Source organism: Thamnophis elegans, chromosome 1 (genome assembly GCF_009769535.1).
Source record: "Thamnophis elegans isolate rThaEle1 chromosome 1, rThaEle1.pri, whole genome shotgun sequence".
Lineage (NCBI taxonomy): Eukaryota > Metazoa > Chordata > Lepidosauria > Squamata > Colubridae > Thamnophis > Thamnophis elegans.
Genome location: NC_045541.1, coordinates 174,385,765 through 174,405,300, shown reverse-complemented (window position 1 = coordinate 174,405,300; position 19,536 = coordinate 174,385,765). Strand labels below are relative to the sequence as shown.

Sequence of the window (19,536 nt, the reverse complement as noted above, 5' to 3'; positions counted from 1 at the left end):
GTCCAAAGTTACAACGGCACTGAAGACTTAAGCCAAAATTCTTCATAGGCAGTAAGCCCTATTCAGTATAGTTCCTTTGTATTCCTAAAGAGATAATCCTGAATTTATAACCATAATTGAAACTAGACTTTCTATTGCCAAGCGAGTCAGTTATTAAGTGAGTCGCACTTGATTTTCTCAATTTTTTTGCTACACCTGTTAAACAAATTACTGCTGTTATTAAATGAATCACAGTCATTAAGTGAATCTGGCTTCCTCATTGACTCAGAAGTTGGCCAAAGGTGATCACATGACCCCGGGACTCTGCAACCATCATAAATATGAGTCAGTTGCCAAGGATATGAATGCTGATCATATATGACCATCAGGATGCTGCAATGGTCGTTAAGTGTGAAAATGATCACCCTTTTTTCAGTGCGGTTGTAACTTCCAACGGTCACTAAATGAACTCGCTTCCTACAACTTGCAAAAATATTGAAGTTATCACAGTGTACATTGCAGCCACTACACTTTTAACTGTGATTTCATTGTGTTGCATTGTATCCTAACCCAAAATTCGCTCTTGAGAAAATTTTAAAAAAAAAGGAAAGTTGGGGGGGGGGGGATCTGGTAGGGCGGGAATAAAGCGGGTGTGATGGATGCAGCGTCCATTCAGGAGGTAACGCATAACCAAAGGTCTTCTGTGATTGGCTGCTTTGTCTCGAGCCGCCTCCGCAAAGAGCTGTGTCTCGCGCAAAGCTCGGGAGGGCCTGCGGTCGTTAGAGAAGCGAAGGGAGGGCAAAATTGAATCCGAGATTGACATTTCGTTTTCCATTCTGATTGGTGGTAAGGAAGGAGAAGGACAACCCTCAGATCGGATTGACTTGTCCCGCTCGGTTACCAAACGCGCATTTTCGTCCCCTTAAATGAGCCACGTGCTGCGTCTACCGCTAGCCCCGCCCCTTGCGTTGTATCTGAGTTGCTATCGAGGCTTTTGAGGGAGGGGGGGGAAGAGAAGAGGAAAATCAATCCTTCGAAGCGATTGGCCCTTGCTCTAATGAGCGGGCGGAGACTCCAGTAGCAAATGAGGAAAGGGCGGAAGAATCCGGAAGTGCCCGAGCTGAAAGCCAAAGGGCGGGATACCCGAACCCAATGTGGAGCCGGAGTGAGATTCAAAGAGGCGGGGCTCCGCTAGAAAAGACCTAGGAGGCGTGGCCAGTCCCCCCCCCCAGTTGTCGGCCTCAACAGTCTGGAGGCGGGGGGGCGGGGCGGATGAGGAAAGGGCGGAGCTATGCGTTGCAGTTTTCAAATGCGACCGAGAAGGAGAAGGACGAAGCTTTGGGTGTGGTAAGTTCGAGTCCCGCTCTCCCCAATGTGGTGGTTGAGGGGGAAAAAGACGGAAGGGGAAAAAAAGAAGGGATGCGGTGATTGCCCTGGGAAGGGGACTGCTTCTATGGATGGAGAGGAAGAAGACTTCCTCCCCCCCTCCTAAATATGGCTAACCTGTGGCTGTTTCCCTCTCCTGCTCCACTCCACGGGGGTGGATTGTCTTATTTCAGGTTCCCCAGCCTTCCGCAGTAACTTGGGTAGTTTCTTAGAGGGGGGAGCAAAAATGGGAGGATTGCCTCTGTGATTAAGGCAGGGATGAGGCTCTATGGCCCCTTTAAGGACTTGTGGACTTCAACTCCCAGAATTCCTGAGCCAGCCATGCTGGCTCAGGAATTCTGGGAGTTGAAGTCCACAAGTCCTTAAAGGGGCCATAGAGCCCCCATCCCTGGGTTAAGGGATACCATAGCCTGCACCGACTATACACATTACTGCAGGTGTTTCTCAGCCTGGGGAATTGTGGGAGTTGAAGTCTACACCTCTGTAAATGTCCCAGGTGAAGAAACACAGGTGGGTCTTCTTTCTCTCCACTTCCCCTGCTGTGGGAGGAGGGCATGGGGAGAATTAGATGTAAAAATAACAGAGCATTTGTTCAATGCAGATAACATTCCCCCTGGTCTCACACTGCAACGCTCTTTCACCAAGTTCATGGAAACTAGTGCAGGCAGTCCTTGTTTAGTGACCACCTCAGATGGCAGCTGTTCGCAGTTACGACAGGGATGACAACGTGCCACCAGCCCTGTGAGTTTTGCAGGGCGGTACAGCAAAAGAAAGCAGATGTCAGATCATAGGGGTGGTCGTGATTTCACTTAGTGTTGTTGTTATTGTTGTTAGTTGTGAAGTTGTGTCCAATCCATCACGACCCCATGGACAACGTTCCTCCAGGCCTTTCTGTCTGTCCTCTGTCATCCTCTGGAGTCCATTTAAGCTCAAGCCGACTGCTTCAGTGACTCCATCCAGCCACCTCATTCTCTGCCGTCCCCTTCTTCTTTTGCCCTCAATCTTTCCCAGCATGAGGCTCTTCTCCAGGGAGTCCTTCCTTCGCATTAGGTGGCCAAAGTCTTTGAGTTTCCTCTTCAGGATCTGCCTTTCTAAAGAGCAGTCAGGATTTAATCTCCTCTAGGATTGATGGTTGGATCGCCTTGCAGTCCAAAGGACTCGCAGGAGTCTTCTCCAGCACCAGAGTTCAAAGGCCTCCATTCTTTGGCATTCAGCCTTTCTTATGGTCCAACTTCCACAGCCATCCATTGCAACTGGGAAAACCAGAGCCTTGACTAGACGCACTTTTGTTGGCAGGGTGATGATGTCTCTGGTTTTTCGTAGGCTGTCTAGATTTTCCATAGCTTTCCTCCCCAGGAGCAAACGTCTTCTAATTTCTTAGCTGCACCTGCAGTGATCTTGGAGCCCAGGAAAATAAAATCTGTCACTACCCCCCCCCCCCATTTATTTGATACATTTATATAACTGCCCACCTCATGTATTTGTTTCTGATCTAATCCTTGGTGAGGACGCCAGATGTCACTTGCTGCTTTCCAAATGGAAGAACAATACGTGGCATTAATTGGTGGGTGCTCTTCCACTTGTATCAATTAGTACACTTAGCCAGCATGAAAGTTTGGCTTTCTGAAAGTTTGTTTTAGATGTTTATCTGGCATATTTTTAATCACTCAAGGCAAGCATACCAATTCTTCCTTATCCTAGGTTTCTAGTTTTTCCTAGGAGTAAAAAAAAGTGTTAGGCACGTTTGCTACCCTGTTATTTCTAAAAATAACAAAGGCGAGATTAAAAAAAAATAATCAAAAGGGTTACATCTCTGCGTAATACCTGGGGTTCCTGTTGGGCCTCTTGGTTTTCAAACCAGTCAGACTAGGTAGGCAGAATTCTGGTGCTGTGCCAGTTGCAGCTGGAGTTCTGCTGTTGGTTTAGATAGAACTGTGATGGCGAACCTATGGCACGCATGCAGGAGATGGCACGCAGAGCCCTCTCTGTGGGCACAGGCACTGTCGCCCCAACTCAGCCAGCTGGTCATCGAGTTTCTGGTGCCCCAGAACGTCCCTTTTGGCTTTGGCACTCTCTGCCTAAACGGTTACAATACAATACAATAGCAGAGTTGGAAGGGACCTTGGAAGTCTTCTAGTCCATCCACCGGCCTGGGCAGGAAACCCTATACCGTTTCAGACAAATGGCTATCCAACATCTTCTTAAAGACTTCCAGTGTTGGGGCATTCACAACTTCTGGAGGCAAATTGTTCCACTGATTAATTGTTGTAACTGTCAGGAAATTTCTCCTCAGTTCTAAGTTGCTTCTCTCATTGATTAGTTTCCACCCATTGCTTCTTGTTCTGCCTGCAGGTGCCTTGGAGAATAGTTTGACTCTGTTTTCTTTGTGGCAGCCCCTGAGATATTGGAAGACTGCTATCATGTCTCCCCTGCTCCTTCTTTTCATTAAACTAGACATACCCAGTTCCTGCAACTGTTCTTCATCTGTTTTAGCCTCCAGTCCCTTAATCATCTTTGTTGCTCTTCTCTGCACTCTTTCTAGAGTTTCCACATCTTTTCTACATCGTGGTGACCAAAACTGAATGCAGTATTCCAAGTGTGGCCTTACCAAGGCCTTATAAAGTGGTATTAACACTTCACGTGATCTTGATTCTATCCCTCTGTTTATGCAGCTTAGAACTGTGTTGGCTTTTTTGGCAGCTGCTAACACAGGTTCTCCATCACTGAGATAGAGTGATCTGATCAAAGATCCTGCATTGCTACTTGGCCAAACATATTACAGTTAATGGGTTTGGCCCAAAGAGTTTTATTCCAGCCTAACCTCCTTTGCTTCTCTATGGTGAAGATCAAAATGAAGGGTTAGGCGTGATATCCAATACTTGAGGGGTTGTCACAGAAAAGAAAGGATCAATCCATTCTTCAAAGCACTGGAGTGCAGGACAAGAAGCACTGAGTGGAACTCCTTAAAGGAAGATCGAATCTGAAACCTATGAGAAATTTAAGAAATGAACAATTAACTCACCATAGCTAAGAAAGCCAACTGGGCATGTGGGCCAATCAGTTTCTCTCTCTCAGTCCAACAGACAGGATTGCTGTTGTTAGGAAAATAGAAAGAAGAAGGTCTATTGGCTATGTCCATCACCAGTTATTTGTAGAAATAGTAAGGGTGGGATACCAATAAATAAAATAATGGAACAGCTTTCCTGTTGGAGTTGTGGGTGTTCCCTCACTGGAGTTTTTCAAGCATAGACTGGACAATCTTTTGATCAGAATGATATAAAGTCTGCCTTGAGCAGGAGGTTGGACTAGAAGACCTTCAGGGCACCTTTCAACCCTGAGATTCTATGATTCTAAATATTTTAAATATTTTCTGGCATATCAGTGTGAAGAAATAAATATTTTTATTAGTGGAATTCCTTGGTGTTGATCTAGAGAAAACGTAGAATAAAAATTACTGTTGATAGTACCAATGATAAATATTTTATGGAATGGAGTACAGTTGAGCCAAAAAATTATGTTGCTAAGTGACAGTTGTTTTTTGCTCTCTCTATTATGATTTTTCTTGCCACAGTTGTTAAGTGAATCACTGCAGTTGTTAAGTTAGTAACATAGTTGCTAAGTGAATCTGGCTTCCCCATTGACCTTGCTTCTGAAAAGGTGATCACATGACTCTGTGACATTGCAACCGTCATAAATATGAGTCTGTTGCCAAGCATCTGAATTTTGATCATGTGCCCACAGGAATGTTGCAACGGTCATAAATGTGAAAATTTGTCTTCCCTCTTTTCAGTGCCATTGTCACTAAATGAACCGTTGTAAGTCGAGGGCTACCTGTGCAATGATTTACTTTGTTACTGTAACCTAGGATGTCTCTGCTAGCAAGCCTTTAACCTGGATCCCCAGCTGACATCCATCAAGATGATGAGTGAAGGAGAATATGTCTTTTGCAAGTGGAAAAAGCGACTGTGGCCAGCACAGGTATATAATGGGCCAACCCTGATTATTTCTGATTTGGGGAAGAGACATGTCCAGTTTGACTAAAAATACCTTACCCATTCAAACTGAGGTGGCAGTTCAACTGTATTTAGTTTTAGGTTTTGTTTGTTCTGGTTGCAAGCTATATTTAACCAAAGGGAAAGGGTCACCCTGTTATGTTAGAAGGCTTCCTCCCATTAGAAGGATATTGTTTCAACCCAGTTGTCCATAATTTGGGAGTGGTCAGCAGGGAAGGCAGATTCACTTAACAACTGCGTTGCCTTACATAAAAACAACAACGATTTAGCAATAGCAATAGCAGTTAGACTTACATACCGCTTCATAGGGCTTTCAGCCCTCTCTAAGCAGTTTACAGAGTCAGCATATCGCCCCCACAGTCTGGGTCCTCATTTCACCCACCTTGGAAGGATGGAAGGCTGAGTCAACCTTGAGCTGGTGAGTTTAGAACCGCTGAACTGCAGATAACAGTCAGCTGAAGTGGCCTGCAGTACTATTTGCTTAACCACTGTGGCAAGAATTTAACAGTTGTTAAATTAGTAACCCAGTTGTTAAGTGAATCTGGTTTTCCCAATCACTTTGCTTGTCAGAAGATAGAAATAGGGGATCATATGACCCCGGGACACTGCAACCGTCATAAATACGAGTTGTCAAGCATCCAAATAGTAAATCATGTGACCGTGGGAATGCTGCAACCGTCATTAAGTGTGAAAAACAGTCATTGGTGACTTTTTGCCATGACGTCGTAACTTTGAACAGTCACCAAATGAACTGTTGTCACTCGGGGACTATCTGTATCTGCTGCGAACTCCAGATAGGCGACCGGAAGGGCATCCGGCCAGTAAATGCTCAGCTCCATTCAGTCATCTCGACTCCACCCCAAGTTAAGGAGAGATTACAGGAAAAAAAAATTGAATCCATTCTTTGCACTGGCTTTTTTTTGTGGAAAGTAAAACCCATTTTCTGGCAAAAAAAATATATCCCAAATTAAAGGTACGTGGTCGCAGGTAGCTGAATGGCCGTAAATACAGGCAGGTTGATACACAACGAAACAACACCTAATCAGTGGAACACCCAATAACATTGGGATGTAGGGACATAAACTACTTCTGCAAATCTCACAGAGTGTAATCATAGTTTGTGATAGCTTAATACAAAGAAAAAAATTCCTTTGAGTCAGACGTGATTCTTGGTGGCTTCATGGGACCTCTTGGCAATCATACAAGTGGTCTGTGGCTCTGCTTTCTAGGACACGTTTTCATTCTGTCAATCAGAAAGGTCGGCAGTTTGGCAGTTCGAATCCTTAGAGCCGCCTAACGGAATGAGCTCCTGTTACTTGTCCCAGCTTCTGCCAACCTAGCAGTTCGAAAGCACGTAAAAATGCAAGTAGAAAAATAGGGACCACCTTTGGTGGGAAGGTGACAGTATTCCGTGAGCCTTCGGCGTTTAGTCATGCCGTCCACATGACACGGAGAGGTCTTCGGACAGCGCTGGCTCTTTGGCTTTGAAACGGAGATGAACTCCACCCCCTAGAGTCGGGAACAACTAGCACATATGTGTGAAGGGAATCTTTGCCTTTCCCTATATTTGTTTGGTTTTCAAGTTCAGACTACAGACTTAGGATTTCACTGTGGTCTCCAATCTCAAGAATGAACCAGGCCTGACCCTGCTTAGAATTCGGCAAAGGCCAACCAGCAATGCCACTGGCCAAGGTATGGGGGTTATAGCAAGCCACCGTGTGCGTTTATTCGATTTTTATCCTGCCTGTATTACTTTTTAGTAACTCAAAGCAGAGAATATATCTAATATTTCTTCCTCATCTTATTTTCTCCACTACAACCTCCCTCCCTATGAAAGAGACTGGCCAAAGTCACCCAGCCAGTTTTCTTGTCTAAGGCAAGACTAGTATTTGTCTCCTGGTGATTGGCTCAAAGTCACCCAGCTGACTTTTGTGCCTGAAACAGGACTAGAATTCACAGTCTCCTGGCTTGTAGCCTTAAACCACTAGACCAAACTGTATTGTTTTGCTCATATTGTTGCCAAGAAAATGATATGTACACACACTGAGTCTCCAGGTGAATTTCTTTGTCTTCTACATTTTCACTCCTATTGGAATGTCAGCTGTAATTCAGGGTCTGACTGAAGTATCAGATCAGGCATGAAATGCTCTAATCTTCGCTACCGGTTCGGAACTGGGAGCTCGCACACGGCGCTTCTGCACATGCGCTGAATCTTCTGTGCATGCGCAGAGCGTCTGTGATAATGTCTGGGCAGGTGGGCAGAGCCTCCCGCTTGCCACCACTACCTGTTCACCTGAACTAGGGTGAACTGGCAGAATACCATCTCTGTATCACATCCTCTTCCCCACATCTTACCGTATTTTTCGGAGTATAAGACACACCTTTTCCCCCCAAAAAAGAGGGTGAAAATCTGGGTGGGTCTTATAAACTGAATACAGCATTTTTGGCCTCCCGAAACCCTGCCTCCTTCACAAAAATGGACGTGCATAGCCTTTAGGAGGCCTCCAAAGTGCCCCTGGGGCTGGGGAGGGCAAAAACAAGCGAAAAATTGACTGTTTTTTGCTCCCTCCCCCCAGCGCCCAAGAGTACTCTACAAGGCTCCTAAAGGCTATGCGTGCTCTTTTTTTGACAAAATATGGACCCATTTTCACGAAAAATGGACCGTTTTTTGCTTGTTTTCGCCCAAGCCCCCAGGAGAAATTTGCAGAACTCTCAAATTCTCTGCATGCCCCATTTTTCACAAAAAGGTGTGCAGAGGGTTTGGGGGGGGGGGGGGGCTGCAGAGTACAATTTTTTTAAAAAAAATTAGCTCTTCAAAATCTTGGTACGTCTTATACTCTGAAAAATATGGTAATTATTTTCTCGTGATGGGCTATCAATTTTAGGGGTTTTTTTTCTTCCACAATTGCATTGGAAGAGAAAATTTCTGGCCTTGAGAGTTCTGAAGAACATTTCAAACAAAAACTCAACTTCAGTGTTCTGTATTGTGCATTTCTCACAATAGAAGTACATTTTTGTTTCTCTGCTGCAGTTCTCTGAATTTTCTGTTTCTCAGAATTTGGACCTTTAAAAAAAAAAATCCCTACTTTTTCCTTCCACCTTCCAGATCTTGTCTAGAAGTCAGAGTTCCAGAGGGCGTTTGGTTCCTGAGGAGCTCGGTTTCATTCGGCTCAAAATTATTGCTGAAAATAAACAGTTAAGTTTCTGAAGATTTGCAGCCTCTTACGTTGCTTTTTTATATATCTAATTCACCAGTAGGGTTGAATTTGATTTGCAAAATAAATCCATTAAAGACATCAGGTCCTGGTCTCCCTTCTGTTTTTTTTTTTTTTTTAAATAAACAAATTCCTTATGGGATGTTATTCGGGGTAAACAGGAATAGTCACAGCTATTTACAGGCTGGCAACATGTTGACAAGCGATCTTAGAGTTGTAATCTTATCAAAGACAATGCTAGGTAAAGGAAGGTGGTGGTGTTGATTTGCTCCAGAGGGTTAGGGTTAGAAGTCTAATCTATATATATAAAAACAGGTGTGTGTGTGTGTGTATGTCTGTGTGTGCATGTGAATGTGTTTGTGTTCCAGCATAATTCTGGAATGCCTCGAGCAATTTCAACCAAGCTTGGTACACAGATGACTTACTCTTTGGAAAAAAATACTGTGGGGTTAAGATAACCCTAACAGCCCTCAGGGTGTGTGTTCTGTTAAGATACAGCCTGTTGTGCCTTAAAATGACTTCTACTGTACTGCCGTAAAATGATGTTTACTGTATAGCGCAGTGAAGTTCCCATGGTAACGGTTTCACAGTACTCCGCAAAGGGGCTCCCTCTGGTAAGCGGGAAAATCCATCATTAGACATTGCTTTTAGTCTGGACATTTTCCCGCTATAAATAAAATACCCTGGCAACGCCGGGTTATCAGCTAGTTTGTTTAAAAATATCACAGCAGTTGAACTACAGCATTCTTGACCACGTAAAACCAAAAGTTTAATGCTTTTCTTTATCCCTTTTTCAAGGGTTACCATGCGTGATGAACATATTGTGCCTCTGACAATACAAAGCATTGAAGATATCGCAGATCAATTGGGTATGTTTTTCTTTTATTTGTTCAGCCATGACCATGAAATCCTGCATGTTGTCTGTTTTCCTAAGTCAGGGGTCGGCAACACTCAAAGAGCCATTTGGACCCATTTCCCACAGAAAAGAAAACACCGGGAGCCACACAACCCTTCCCGTGCCTGACTATTTCCTGAGTGGCTACAAAACTAGTATATGTAGTTGAATTAAACATTCTCTGTTTTCTTCTGAAACTTTTCTTTTCTTGGATTTATCCATGGTTGGCCTACTGGGGCCGAAAAGCTCAATAAATTGCGTGCCAGTGGGTGTCGCACATTGGTGGTTGTGACACATATTTTGAGCAACAGGGAGCCGCAGCAGATGAAAGAGCCACATGACAACTGCGGGTTGCTGACACCTGTCCTAATTCGTCTAGATAACGAGGGTCTAGACTTAAGCGGATGAAGACAGGCAAACTGTTAAAAATGGTTCTCTGGATTCTATTGTGTTCTTTGCCAAAATTCTCACAATGCTTTTTGTTTTAGAACACTGATTTGCAGCCGTAATAGATCTAATGCCAAAGGAAAGGAGTAAAAGGATGGGAACATAACTCAGGGATAAAATTATGTCATCGTTCCTAATGGACTGGGGGAGGGGGAGATATAATTTTATTTTATTTTTACTTTTTTGTTATAGCACGTTTAGTGTGTTTTTCATTGGTTGATTTTTAAAAAAAAAATATCTTTGAAATTGTAAGAATGGGTTAGACTTAAGGACAACTCCTAGATATGAAAAGGCTGGCTATTACGAAAAATAACAGGCAATGCTCCCCTCCCTCGAGCCGACTAACTGCTGAAGCTGCACAATGCTTGCAGGAACCAAGAATTGCTATGTGTCTTTAATAGACAGCCCGTTTTCACGAGTTCCTGAAAGCATTATGTGGCTTTAGCGGTTTGTTGGCTTGAGAAAGAACAATGCCACCCACCCCTTTTTTAGTAGTTGGCAGTCCATTTGTAAGTGCCAGTTCCAACCTACATACAAATTGGAGTTAAAGACAGATTAAAAACAGATTTAGGAGTAGAACTCATTCTTCTTCCAACACTGGAGGTTTTTAAGAAGAGATTGGACAATCATTTGTCTGAAATGATACAGGATTTCCTGCTGAGCAGGAGGTTGGACTAGAAGATCTCCAAGGTCCATTCCAACTCTGTTACTCTTAATCCCGGACACAACCTCTATACCAGGGGTGGGTTCCTGCCAGTTCTAACCTCTTCTATAGAAGAGGTTCCACAAATCTACAGTGCCACTTAGAACCGGTTCCAGCTCCCTCCCCCCTGCCCGACTGCACATCATCAAGATGAAGAGTGAGAGGAGGAATTCTGGGAGTTGAAGTCCACATGTCTTAAAGCTGTCAAGTTTGAACACCCCTGGGTTTTTTTTTTCTAAAGGGTTAGGGGTGCAAGGGTCTTGTAACTTGACAGCTTTAAGACTTGCGTGCTTCAAATGCCAGAGTTCCTGAGCCAACATTTTGGTTGCTAAGCAAGAGCTTTGTTAAGTGAGTTTCATCACATTTTACAAGTTGGCCATGCCCACCCGGTCACATGGCCGCAAGCCACTCCCACCCGGTCAGTGGCTGGCAAGCCACTCCCATAAAGCAGGCCACCCCTACAGAAGAGGTTCTAAAAAAATTTTGAAACCCACCACTGCTCTATACAAAAGGCAGCTTGAGAGGAATAGAATAAATTGGATGAGAATCAAGCAGGTCATGATAAACTCAGTATAGGTAGTCCTCGACATACGACCATAATAGAGCCAGGCAATCACAATGAGTCACGTCCTGATTTTATACCTTTTTTTTTTTTTGACTGGGTGGGAATGCCAGTTTTCAGCAAAAACGTCATAACAAACCGTCAGCTGACCGTGGGATGTTACTGACAGCCGTAAATGCAGACTGGTTATCAAGCACTCAAATTGTGGTCACATGCTCGCAGGGGAAAATGGCTGACAGAATTTCATAACCAGGCCATAACCCCAGGGAGGTCCATCTGAACTTCCAATGATTGCTAAGCCATTGGTCATAAGTTGAGGGCTACCTATAAGAAAAAATAATTTAGGAAGCAAAAAAAAAAAATAGCCTTGGTGGTTCAGGCTAAGGTACATCTTAATTTTTCTCCCCAGTATTGGTACAGGTAATCCTCTGTTTACAATAGTTCATTTAGTGACCATTCGAATTACAGCGGCATTGAAAAAAGTGACTTATGCCTGTTTTTCACACTTACAACCGTTGCAGCATCCCCATGTTTTGATCATATTTTCAAAATTCAGCTGCTTGGCAACTGAGTCATTTATGACAGTTGCAGTGTCCCGGGGTCATGTGATCACCTTTTGTGAACTGCTGACAAGCAAAGTCGATGGGGAAGTCGGATTCACTTAACAACCGTATTACTAACTTAGCTGCAGTGCTTCAGAGGTAGTATGCTACTGGTTCAGATCAGTTCACCCGAACCAGTAGCGGAAACCACGGGTGGCCCCGCCTACCCGCCCCGGCTCTAGGGCATCCCATTTAGGCCCCTTTTCAGCAAAAAGCGCACATTTGCAAACCGGTAAGGAAGGTAAATAAATACCACCGCTGCAGTGCTTCAGTTAACAACGGTGGCAAAAAAGGTCATAAAAGGAGGCAAAAGCCACTTAATTCCCTCACTTAGCAACAAAAAATTGGGGCTCGGTTGTGTTTGTAAGTTGAGGACAGCCTGTACAATTCAAGGCAATGTACTTTAATAGTTCCTCTACCTATTTTCTCACAACCAACACCTATGAGTAGACTTGGGCTGAGACAGAAGGTATGGCCGAAAGCTTGTCCTAAGCAGGAGATGAAGCTTTAATGTTCTCCCTCTGTTGTTTCTCTGCAGCTGGTATTTGCAAGCCCACTGGGGATTGCAAGCTTGGGGTTAATTCTGAATCTGCCGAGGTGGCGCAGTGGTTAAATGCAGCACTGCAGGCTACTTCAGCTGACTGCAGTTCTGCAGTTCGGCTGTTCAAATCTCACCGGCTCAGGGTTGACTCAGCCTTCCATCCTTCCGAGGTGGGTAAAATGAGGACCCGGATTGTTGTTGGGGGCAATATGCTGACTCTGTAAACCGCTTAGAGAGGGCTGAAAGCCCTATGAAGCGGTATATAAGTCCAACTGCTATTGCTACTGCTATCTTTAGGATCAAGATTATTATGGTCTGTTACACAGTCAGCCAAGATGTTCAATCTGGATTTGGAATTTTTAATCCACCTAGCAAGTCCTTCCTTGATCTTTGATGGTGTTGCAGGATGTAAGCTATTCCAAGTAAAGCTGCCTTTTGCATTTGGCCAATAAAAATGGTTGTCATTATTATTTTGACTCATTGCACCAGATGTTCAGACTGCACTTGGCATTCGAACCACCGATGGACATTATTATTTTTCATCAAATTAATTTGCTGCCCACCTCGTGGTTCAAGGTAACTCTTAAGCTCTTGAGAGGTCTGCCCTCCCTCATAAATTCATTCTACCTCTTGAATAGCCATCCACATTCTTTTATTCATTTGTATTTTTTGAGAATTTTACATAGAATGAAAAATAAAGAAAGAGAGGGAAAACCAAAAAAAAAGAAGAAAGAAAGAAGTGCAAGAAAATACAACTAACATGAAATATAATGAGTTCCTTTTTTCCCCTCTTCCGCAGTTATTAACGAATCTATCATATCCCTCCCCTCTTACCTCTTCCAGACATCCCTTCAACTGGTTATTTAATTATGTGTTTCAATTAATAAATCCATGTTAATATTTTGGCTTCCTTTAACAAAAAGACCATAAAATATTTCTAGTCTTTTTTTTAAAAAAAAACCACCCTTGTTGTTTTCTTCCCTGACCAATTTCTGTCATTTTAACAATCTGTTCCTGCGTTGTGGGAATTTCACTACTCTTCCATCTTTGTGCGTTTAATAACCTTGGTGCCATTGTCATACACAAAATTAATCTTCTGTGAGTCTTTTATAATTTAGTATCCATAAATCCCAATAAAAAACCTCCAGGGTGTTCTTTTTGTTGCAATATGAATCTTTAACATTCTTTGTATTATTGGTGTATTTGTATCCAAAGCTTCTTGGGTTTCTCACAAGTCCGGGATAAAATGTTCCTTCATGATTTTTCCCCCTCACATTTCCAGCATTGACCGGAGGTCCCTTTATACATTTTTGATACTATCCAAATTCCTGGCAGGGCCATATTTTCAGCTAGTGAATTCTTCTGGTTAATTAGGGGTCATGTGTGCTTTCTTTTATAAGCCTGCCGGCATTCCCACCACCACCACCCCACTTTAATATATTCAGTTTCTAGGCCACCCAACTCCAAAAAGGACTCTGAGCAGCTTCACAAGATAAAAAGCAGGAAAAGAAAACCACAACGTTAAAAAGCAAGTTGTTCTGAGGGAATAATAAGCAAAAAAATAACAATCCCGCCACATCACTTCCATATGCTTTTCAACCCTCTCAAGTTTGACGTGTGTATACTTCAACTCCCAGAATTCCTCAGCCAGGGTAGAAACCAGTGCAAAATTTGTCCCCCCCGCCCTGTCGAACATTCACTCCCCCTACCCCACCAAGAGGTCAGGTGGACCCCCCCTCCCCTGGCCTTCCAGAAGGCCGTGGAGATATGGTTCTTGCTTGAGGCGTACCAAGAAGCAGCCAGGGTGGGGCTGGTTAGTGCCCTGAAATCCCCCCCCCCCGCCTTCCCACACATTTTAATTAAATTTTCACATCTCTTGCCCCTTTTTATTTTTTTTAAGGTTTTTAATATTTTATTTGTACACCACCTAGATTGCCTCAGTGGGAGGGATGGTGGATAGATAGATTAGATAGATAGATAGATAGATGATAGATAGATAGATAGATAGATAGATAGATAGATAGATAGATAGATAGATAGATAGACAGACAGACAGACAGACAGACAGACTCTCTCTCTCTCTCTCTCACACACACACACACACAAAGGTTTGACAGATGACTACGTAGGTAGGTAGGTAGGTAGGTAGGTAGGTAGGTAGGTAGGTAGGTAGGTAGATAGATAGATAGATAGATACATAGATAGATAGATACATAGATAGATAGATACATAGATAGATAGATAGATAGATAGATAGATAGATAGATAGATGGGGGAGAGAGAGAGATGATAGATAGATAGACAGATAGATAGACAGACAGACAGACAGACAGTCTCTCTCTCTCTCTCACACACACACACACAGGTTTGACAGATGACTACATAGGTAGGTAGACAGACAGACAGACAATCAAACAGACAAGAGAGGTAGGTAGGTAGACAAACAGACAGACAGATGGACATAGACGGACACAGACACAGACAGACACACAGACAGGTTTGACAGATGATTAGATAGATGATAGATAGATAGATAGATAGATAGATAGATAGATAGATAGATAGATAGATGACAGACATGCAGACAAAGAGAGTGAGTTAGAGATAGATATAGATGGATGGAGACAGACAGACAGAAACATGAATGGATAGATGCGAGAGATACATAGATAGATACAGAGAGAGGGAGAGAGAGGAGTTGGATGGAGACAGAAAGACAGACATAGATAGATACATAGTTACATAGATGCTACAAGATTCAAAATGGTGACAGAAAAAAATATTCCATAAGGTTGGGATGATACAGCAGGGAATATATTTCTTCAAATACGTCTTTGTAAAATGCTGAAAGTTTTTATACGTTCCTAAAAACAGAAGTTTAACCAGTGGGTGGGAAGAAAACCCAAGTGAGTGCTAACTTACCCTCCAGAGGCAGGGAGTTCCACAGATTAAATATGCACCCTTTTCCCTCCCACAGTTGCTCTCTGTTTCCCATTTGGGAACTTAAGGGAAAGCCTTGCAAGGGTGGGGGTCAGGCCGGTGTAAAAGGAAGCTATAAATTATCCTGCAGTTGACCCCAGGAAAGGTTTTATGACATTTTATATTATGTCATAAAATGTGTTATGACCCACTTTTATGTCTTAACATGTTTCATAAAATTGGCAGTATTTCAATTCCATGGAGGTCATGGATTCCAGATTTCGGATTCATTCTGCAAGTTAGCCCATTTGAGGTAACTTGGTTCAAAAATTGTTGACCTACGATGCAGTGTTTTGCCCAGAGTAAAAGCTACGTGAATGAGAGTGTCAGTAGCATAGATATGCCATAGCATAAATATAACTTTCATTTGCACTGGCAAACAAACAAACAAAAAAGTGTGTGATTTGCTTTTTTGCTGTGATGTAGAACTGAGCTCACAATATCTCCCACGTTAAGCCAGTCACATTATTTAAAGCATTTTCTTAGTCCAAAATGGATTCCAAGGCAATCGTGACCCTTCCAAACCATCAGACATTTAGAAAAATTGGTGTGTGTGTGTGTGTATCTGTGTGTGTGTTTGTATACTATTTAATTACTTCTTTATCTAAAGCCCTCGAGGAGTGGAGAAATCAATCAACCCCAAACATAGAAGTTCTTCTTTTGACCAACTCTTTCCTCCGTCGCAATCTGAACTCCTGGATCAGGAGTTCCAATGCTCGGTCATTCAAACCCTGGTCGTCTCTCTCCTGGACTGTTGCAGAACGCTCTCCATGGGGCTACCCTTGAAGAGTACTCAGAAGCTATAACTGGCACAGAATGCAGGCCCATGGACAGTTCTTGGAGCCTGTAAGGTGGCCAATATTACACCAATGTTTCACCAGTTGTTCTGGCTGTCAGTTTGCTTACAGGTGCAATTCAACGTGTTGGTTATTACCTTTAAAACCCGACATGGGAAGGGTCCAGGTTACGTGAGGAACAGTCCCACCCCAAAGGGATTGGCCTGCCCCACTTTCCTGTCCTTCTGCCTAGCTCTCCCAACTGACCTGGAGCCCAATGGAAGTACATCCTTCTGCTGGTGGTTAACAGACTAAGATAAGACCTTGCCTCTCCCCATGTGCATCTTGCTCCTTCCTCCCCATCTTTTGTCGATTTTAAACTATTTATTGCTTTATTTTTTATCAGTTTTTACTGGTTGTACGCCAGGTAGAGTGACCTCCAGGTGAGATGAGTGGCATATAAGTCGGGTAAATAATAAACACGCCACCACCCTCTGCTGATCACTGTTGACTCTCTTCCCAGGTCCGAGCAGTGAAGCCCAGAAGGTGGTAGAAGAATTAACTTATCGCCGAGCCTTGCGGGAGTTGCTGGAGATCATGAAGAAACAGGCAACCCCTAAAAGTCCTGACTCTTTTAGGCGAAGGAGTAAAGAGGCATCAACTGGGAAAGGACACCAAGAGCAATCCTCAATGCCTCAGCAACCCCTTTCTCCCCGAAGAAGCCCCCGTGGGACAGGCAGGGCCTTTCCAGATTCTCCAGCCAGATCACTGAGACCTTTGGAGACCAGAACCAATAACCCGCCTACCTGCAAACCTCCTTCCTCTGCATCGGGGAAGCTTCCAGGTGTCAGGAAGCCAGCACGTAAGGCTGGCAAAGTTTTGAAAGCCTCGAAGCCAAACATCGCACATCGTCCTGCAGCACCACCCCAACTCTCCCAGAGGTCTCCCCTGGCCTCCAAGGGGCATCGGCAAGCTGGCGGTCCATTTGGAAGGAACCGGCCGGTGAGAACTAGCACCCCGGACTCTACTTCGCGCAAGCGCTGCCCCAGGTTCCCGCCAGCAAAGGGAAGAGACGAGGCCGCCTCAAACCTGCGGAGGAGTTTGCTGGGACCCACCCTCAAAGGGTTTTCGTCCCTGGCAACAAGCGCTCTCCCGGCCAAGCCAGCGGGACGGAAACGGAAGAAGTGGCAGCCTCCCTCTAGGGGCAGCAGGCGCTCCCTGCGCTTGGAAGCCGCTTGCTCAAAGCAGGTCCCGGCCACTCAGGAACCCCCCCTGGAAAAGTCACAATGCCCGAGTGGGGGAGAGCCCAGAGAGCGCAGGGAATCTTCTCTGGACTGTTCTCCTGGGGAACTGAAAAAAGAGCCTGCTCCGTATACAGTTCGAGAAGGCTTGTTTCCAGAATTTGTGGATAAGGAAGGTAAGAGGATGTTCATCTGCAAAAGATATGCTGGGGGAAGTTGTGAGTTCTGGGGAGACCTAGAAGTGGAAGGGAAGCAGGGGTGAAATCTTCCCGGTTCGGCCCAGTTCTGCTGAACCGGTGAGCCGTGCAATCGTGGGAAGCTTTCCCCCTCTTTTTAAAGCTTTTTTATTCCTGCCGGTTGGTGCAAATAGGCAGGGGAAAAAATGCTTTAAAAAGTTGACCACGCCCACCCATTCACATGACTACCACCCCCAAGCTACGGCCACAGAACCGGTGGGCCAAAAAATTAGATTTCACGATTGAGGGGGAGGCAGTGAAGTGGAGCCGAGGTGGCGCAGTGGTTAGGGTGCAGCGCTGCAGGCCACTTCAGCTGACTGTTATCTGCAGTCCAGCGGTTCTAATCTCACCGGCTCAAGGTTGACTCAGCCTTCCATCCTTCCGAGGTGGGTGAAATGAGGACCCAGACTGTGGGGGCGATATGCTGACTCTGTAAACCGCTTAGAGAGGGCTGAAAGCCCTATGAAGCGGTATATAAGTCTAACTGCTATTGGTGTCAAGCGCCAGGGAAATTGGGCGATCCAGGCAGTTCAAATAGGTGTAAAGATTTACTATAAGCTTAAGCCCTCTATAAAAGAATCTGAACTACTAATAGTTCAAGCAATTTGGCGGTAAATAAGGAATTCACGCTGGGCTGCCTTTGTAGCCGGGAAGGGACTCGTGACGTTTAAACCCCCCCCCCCCTCTCTGTCAGGCTCAGCCTGGACATTTCCTACAGGTGTGGCTTTCTATAACAGAATAACAACAGAGTTGGAAGGGATCTTAAAGGTCTTCTAGTCCAACCCGTTGCTCAAGCAACAGACCTTATACCAGTGATGGCGAACCTCTGTGGCACGCGGAGCTATTTGTCAGGGCACGCGCGGCATTGTCCTGTCAGTTCCAGCGTGCATGCGCACACTGGCCACCTGACTTTGGCCTTCTTTTGAGGCTGTTTCGCCAGTTTTTGGATCCAGAGGAAAAACCGGCCCTACAGGCAAACCGGGACTTCAGGAACAGACTCCCGGTTTGCTCCTAGGGCCGTTTTTCGCCCTCCTTTCACCCTCCTCAGGCTCCTAGAAAGCTGCTGGAGCCTGGGGAGGGCGAAAAAAGCATGGCAAAAGTGGGGGGGAGCGTTGGTCACGTGCATATGCATGCCGGGGGTGGAGTGTCACATGTATAGCATTATGGGTGTGGCACGCCCGCGCACGACCCCCCCCCCCTGCGCTCCTCCCCACTTTTGGCACGCGATCCAAAAATGGTTCGCCATCTCTGCCCTGTACCCTTTCAGACAAAACGGTTGTCCAATCTCTTCTTAAAAACCTCTGTACAACTTCTGGAGGCAAGCTGTTCCACTGATTAATTGTTCTAACTGTCAGGAAATTTCTTCTTAGTTCTTCGCCCCTTGATTAGTTTCCACCCATTGCTTCTTGTCCGACCCTCAGCTGGTTTGGGGAATAGTTTGACTCCCTCTTCTTTGTGGCAGCCCCTGAGATATTGGAAGACTGCTATCATGTCTCCCCTACTCCTTCTTTCTATTAAACTAGACATACCCAGTTCCTGCAACCGTTCTTCATATGTTTTAGCCTCCAGTCCCCTAATCAATAGCAATAGCAATAGCAGTTAGACTTATATACCGCTTCATAGGGCTTTCAGCCCTCTCTAAGCGGTTTACAGAGTCAGCATATCGCCCCCAACAACAATCCGGGTCCTCATTTTACCCACCTCGGAAGGATGGAAGGCTGAGTCAACCCTGAGCCGGTGAGATTTGAACAGCCTAACTGCAGAACTGCAGTCAGCTGAAGTAGCCTGCAGTGCTGCATTTAACCACTGCGCCACCTCGGCTCTAATCATCTTTGTTGCTCTCCTCTGCACTCTTTCCAGCATCTCCGCAGCTTTTTAATGATATGGTGACCAAACCTGGATTCAATATTCCGAATGTGGTTTTACCAAGGCCTTATAAAGCGGTACTAACACTTCACATA

At 44.7% G+C, this 19,536-nt stretch overlaps 1 protein-coding gene across 5 annotated transcripts in view; it reads left to right on the top strand.

Annotated features, from left to right (window-relative positions):
• The first annotated feature begins 1,192 nt into the window (after window positions 1-1,192).
• The window catches only part of PWWP3A (PWWP domain containing 3A, DNA repair factor), a 41,826-nt gene continuing 23,482 nt past the window's right edge, over window positions 1,193-19,536 (top strand). Inside the window, exons 1-5 of one of the 5 annotated variants that reach the window (XM_032220424.1) lie at window positions 1,237-1,326; window positions 5,231-5,343; window positions 8,485-8,573; window positions 9,392-9,462; window positions 16,622-17,515. In XM_032220424.1, coding sequence (XP_032076315.1) covers window positions 5,284-5,343; window positions 8,485-8,573; window positions 9,392-9,462; window positions 16,622-17,515 — 1,114 coding nt within the window. In that variant the 5' untranslated portion in view covers window positions 1,237-1,326; window positions 5,231-5,283. Of the gene's footprint in view, window positions 1,327-5,230; window positions 5,344-8,484; window positions 8,574-9,391; window positions 9,463-16,621; window positions 17,516-19,536 lie in introns of all 5 variants that reach the window. The other 4 variants (XM_032220361.1, XM_032220286.1, XM_032220550.1 and 1 more) reach the window with 4 other exon arrangements.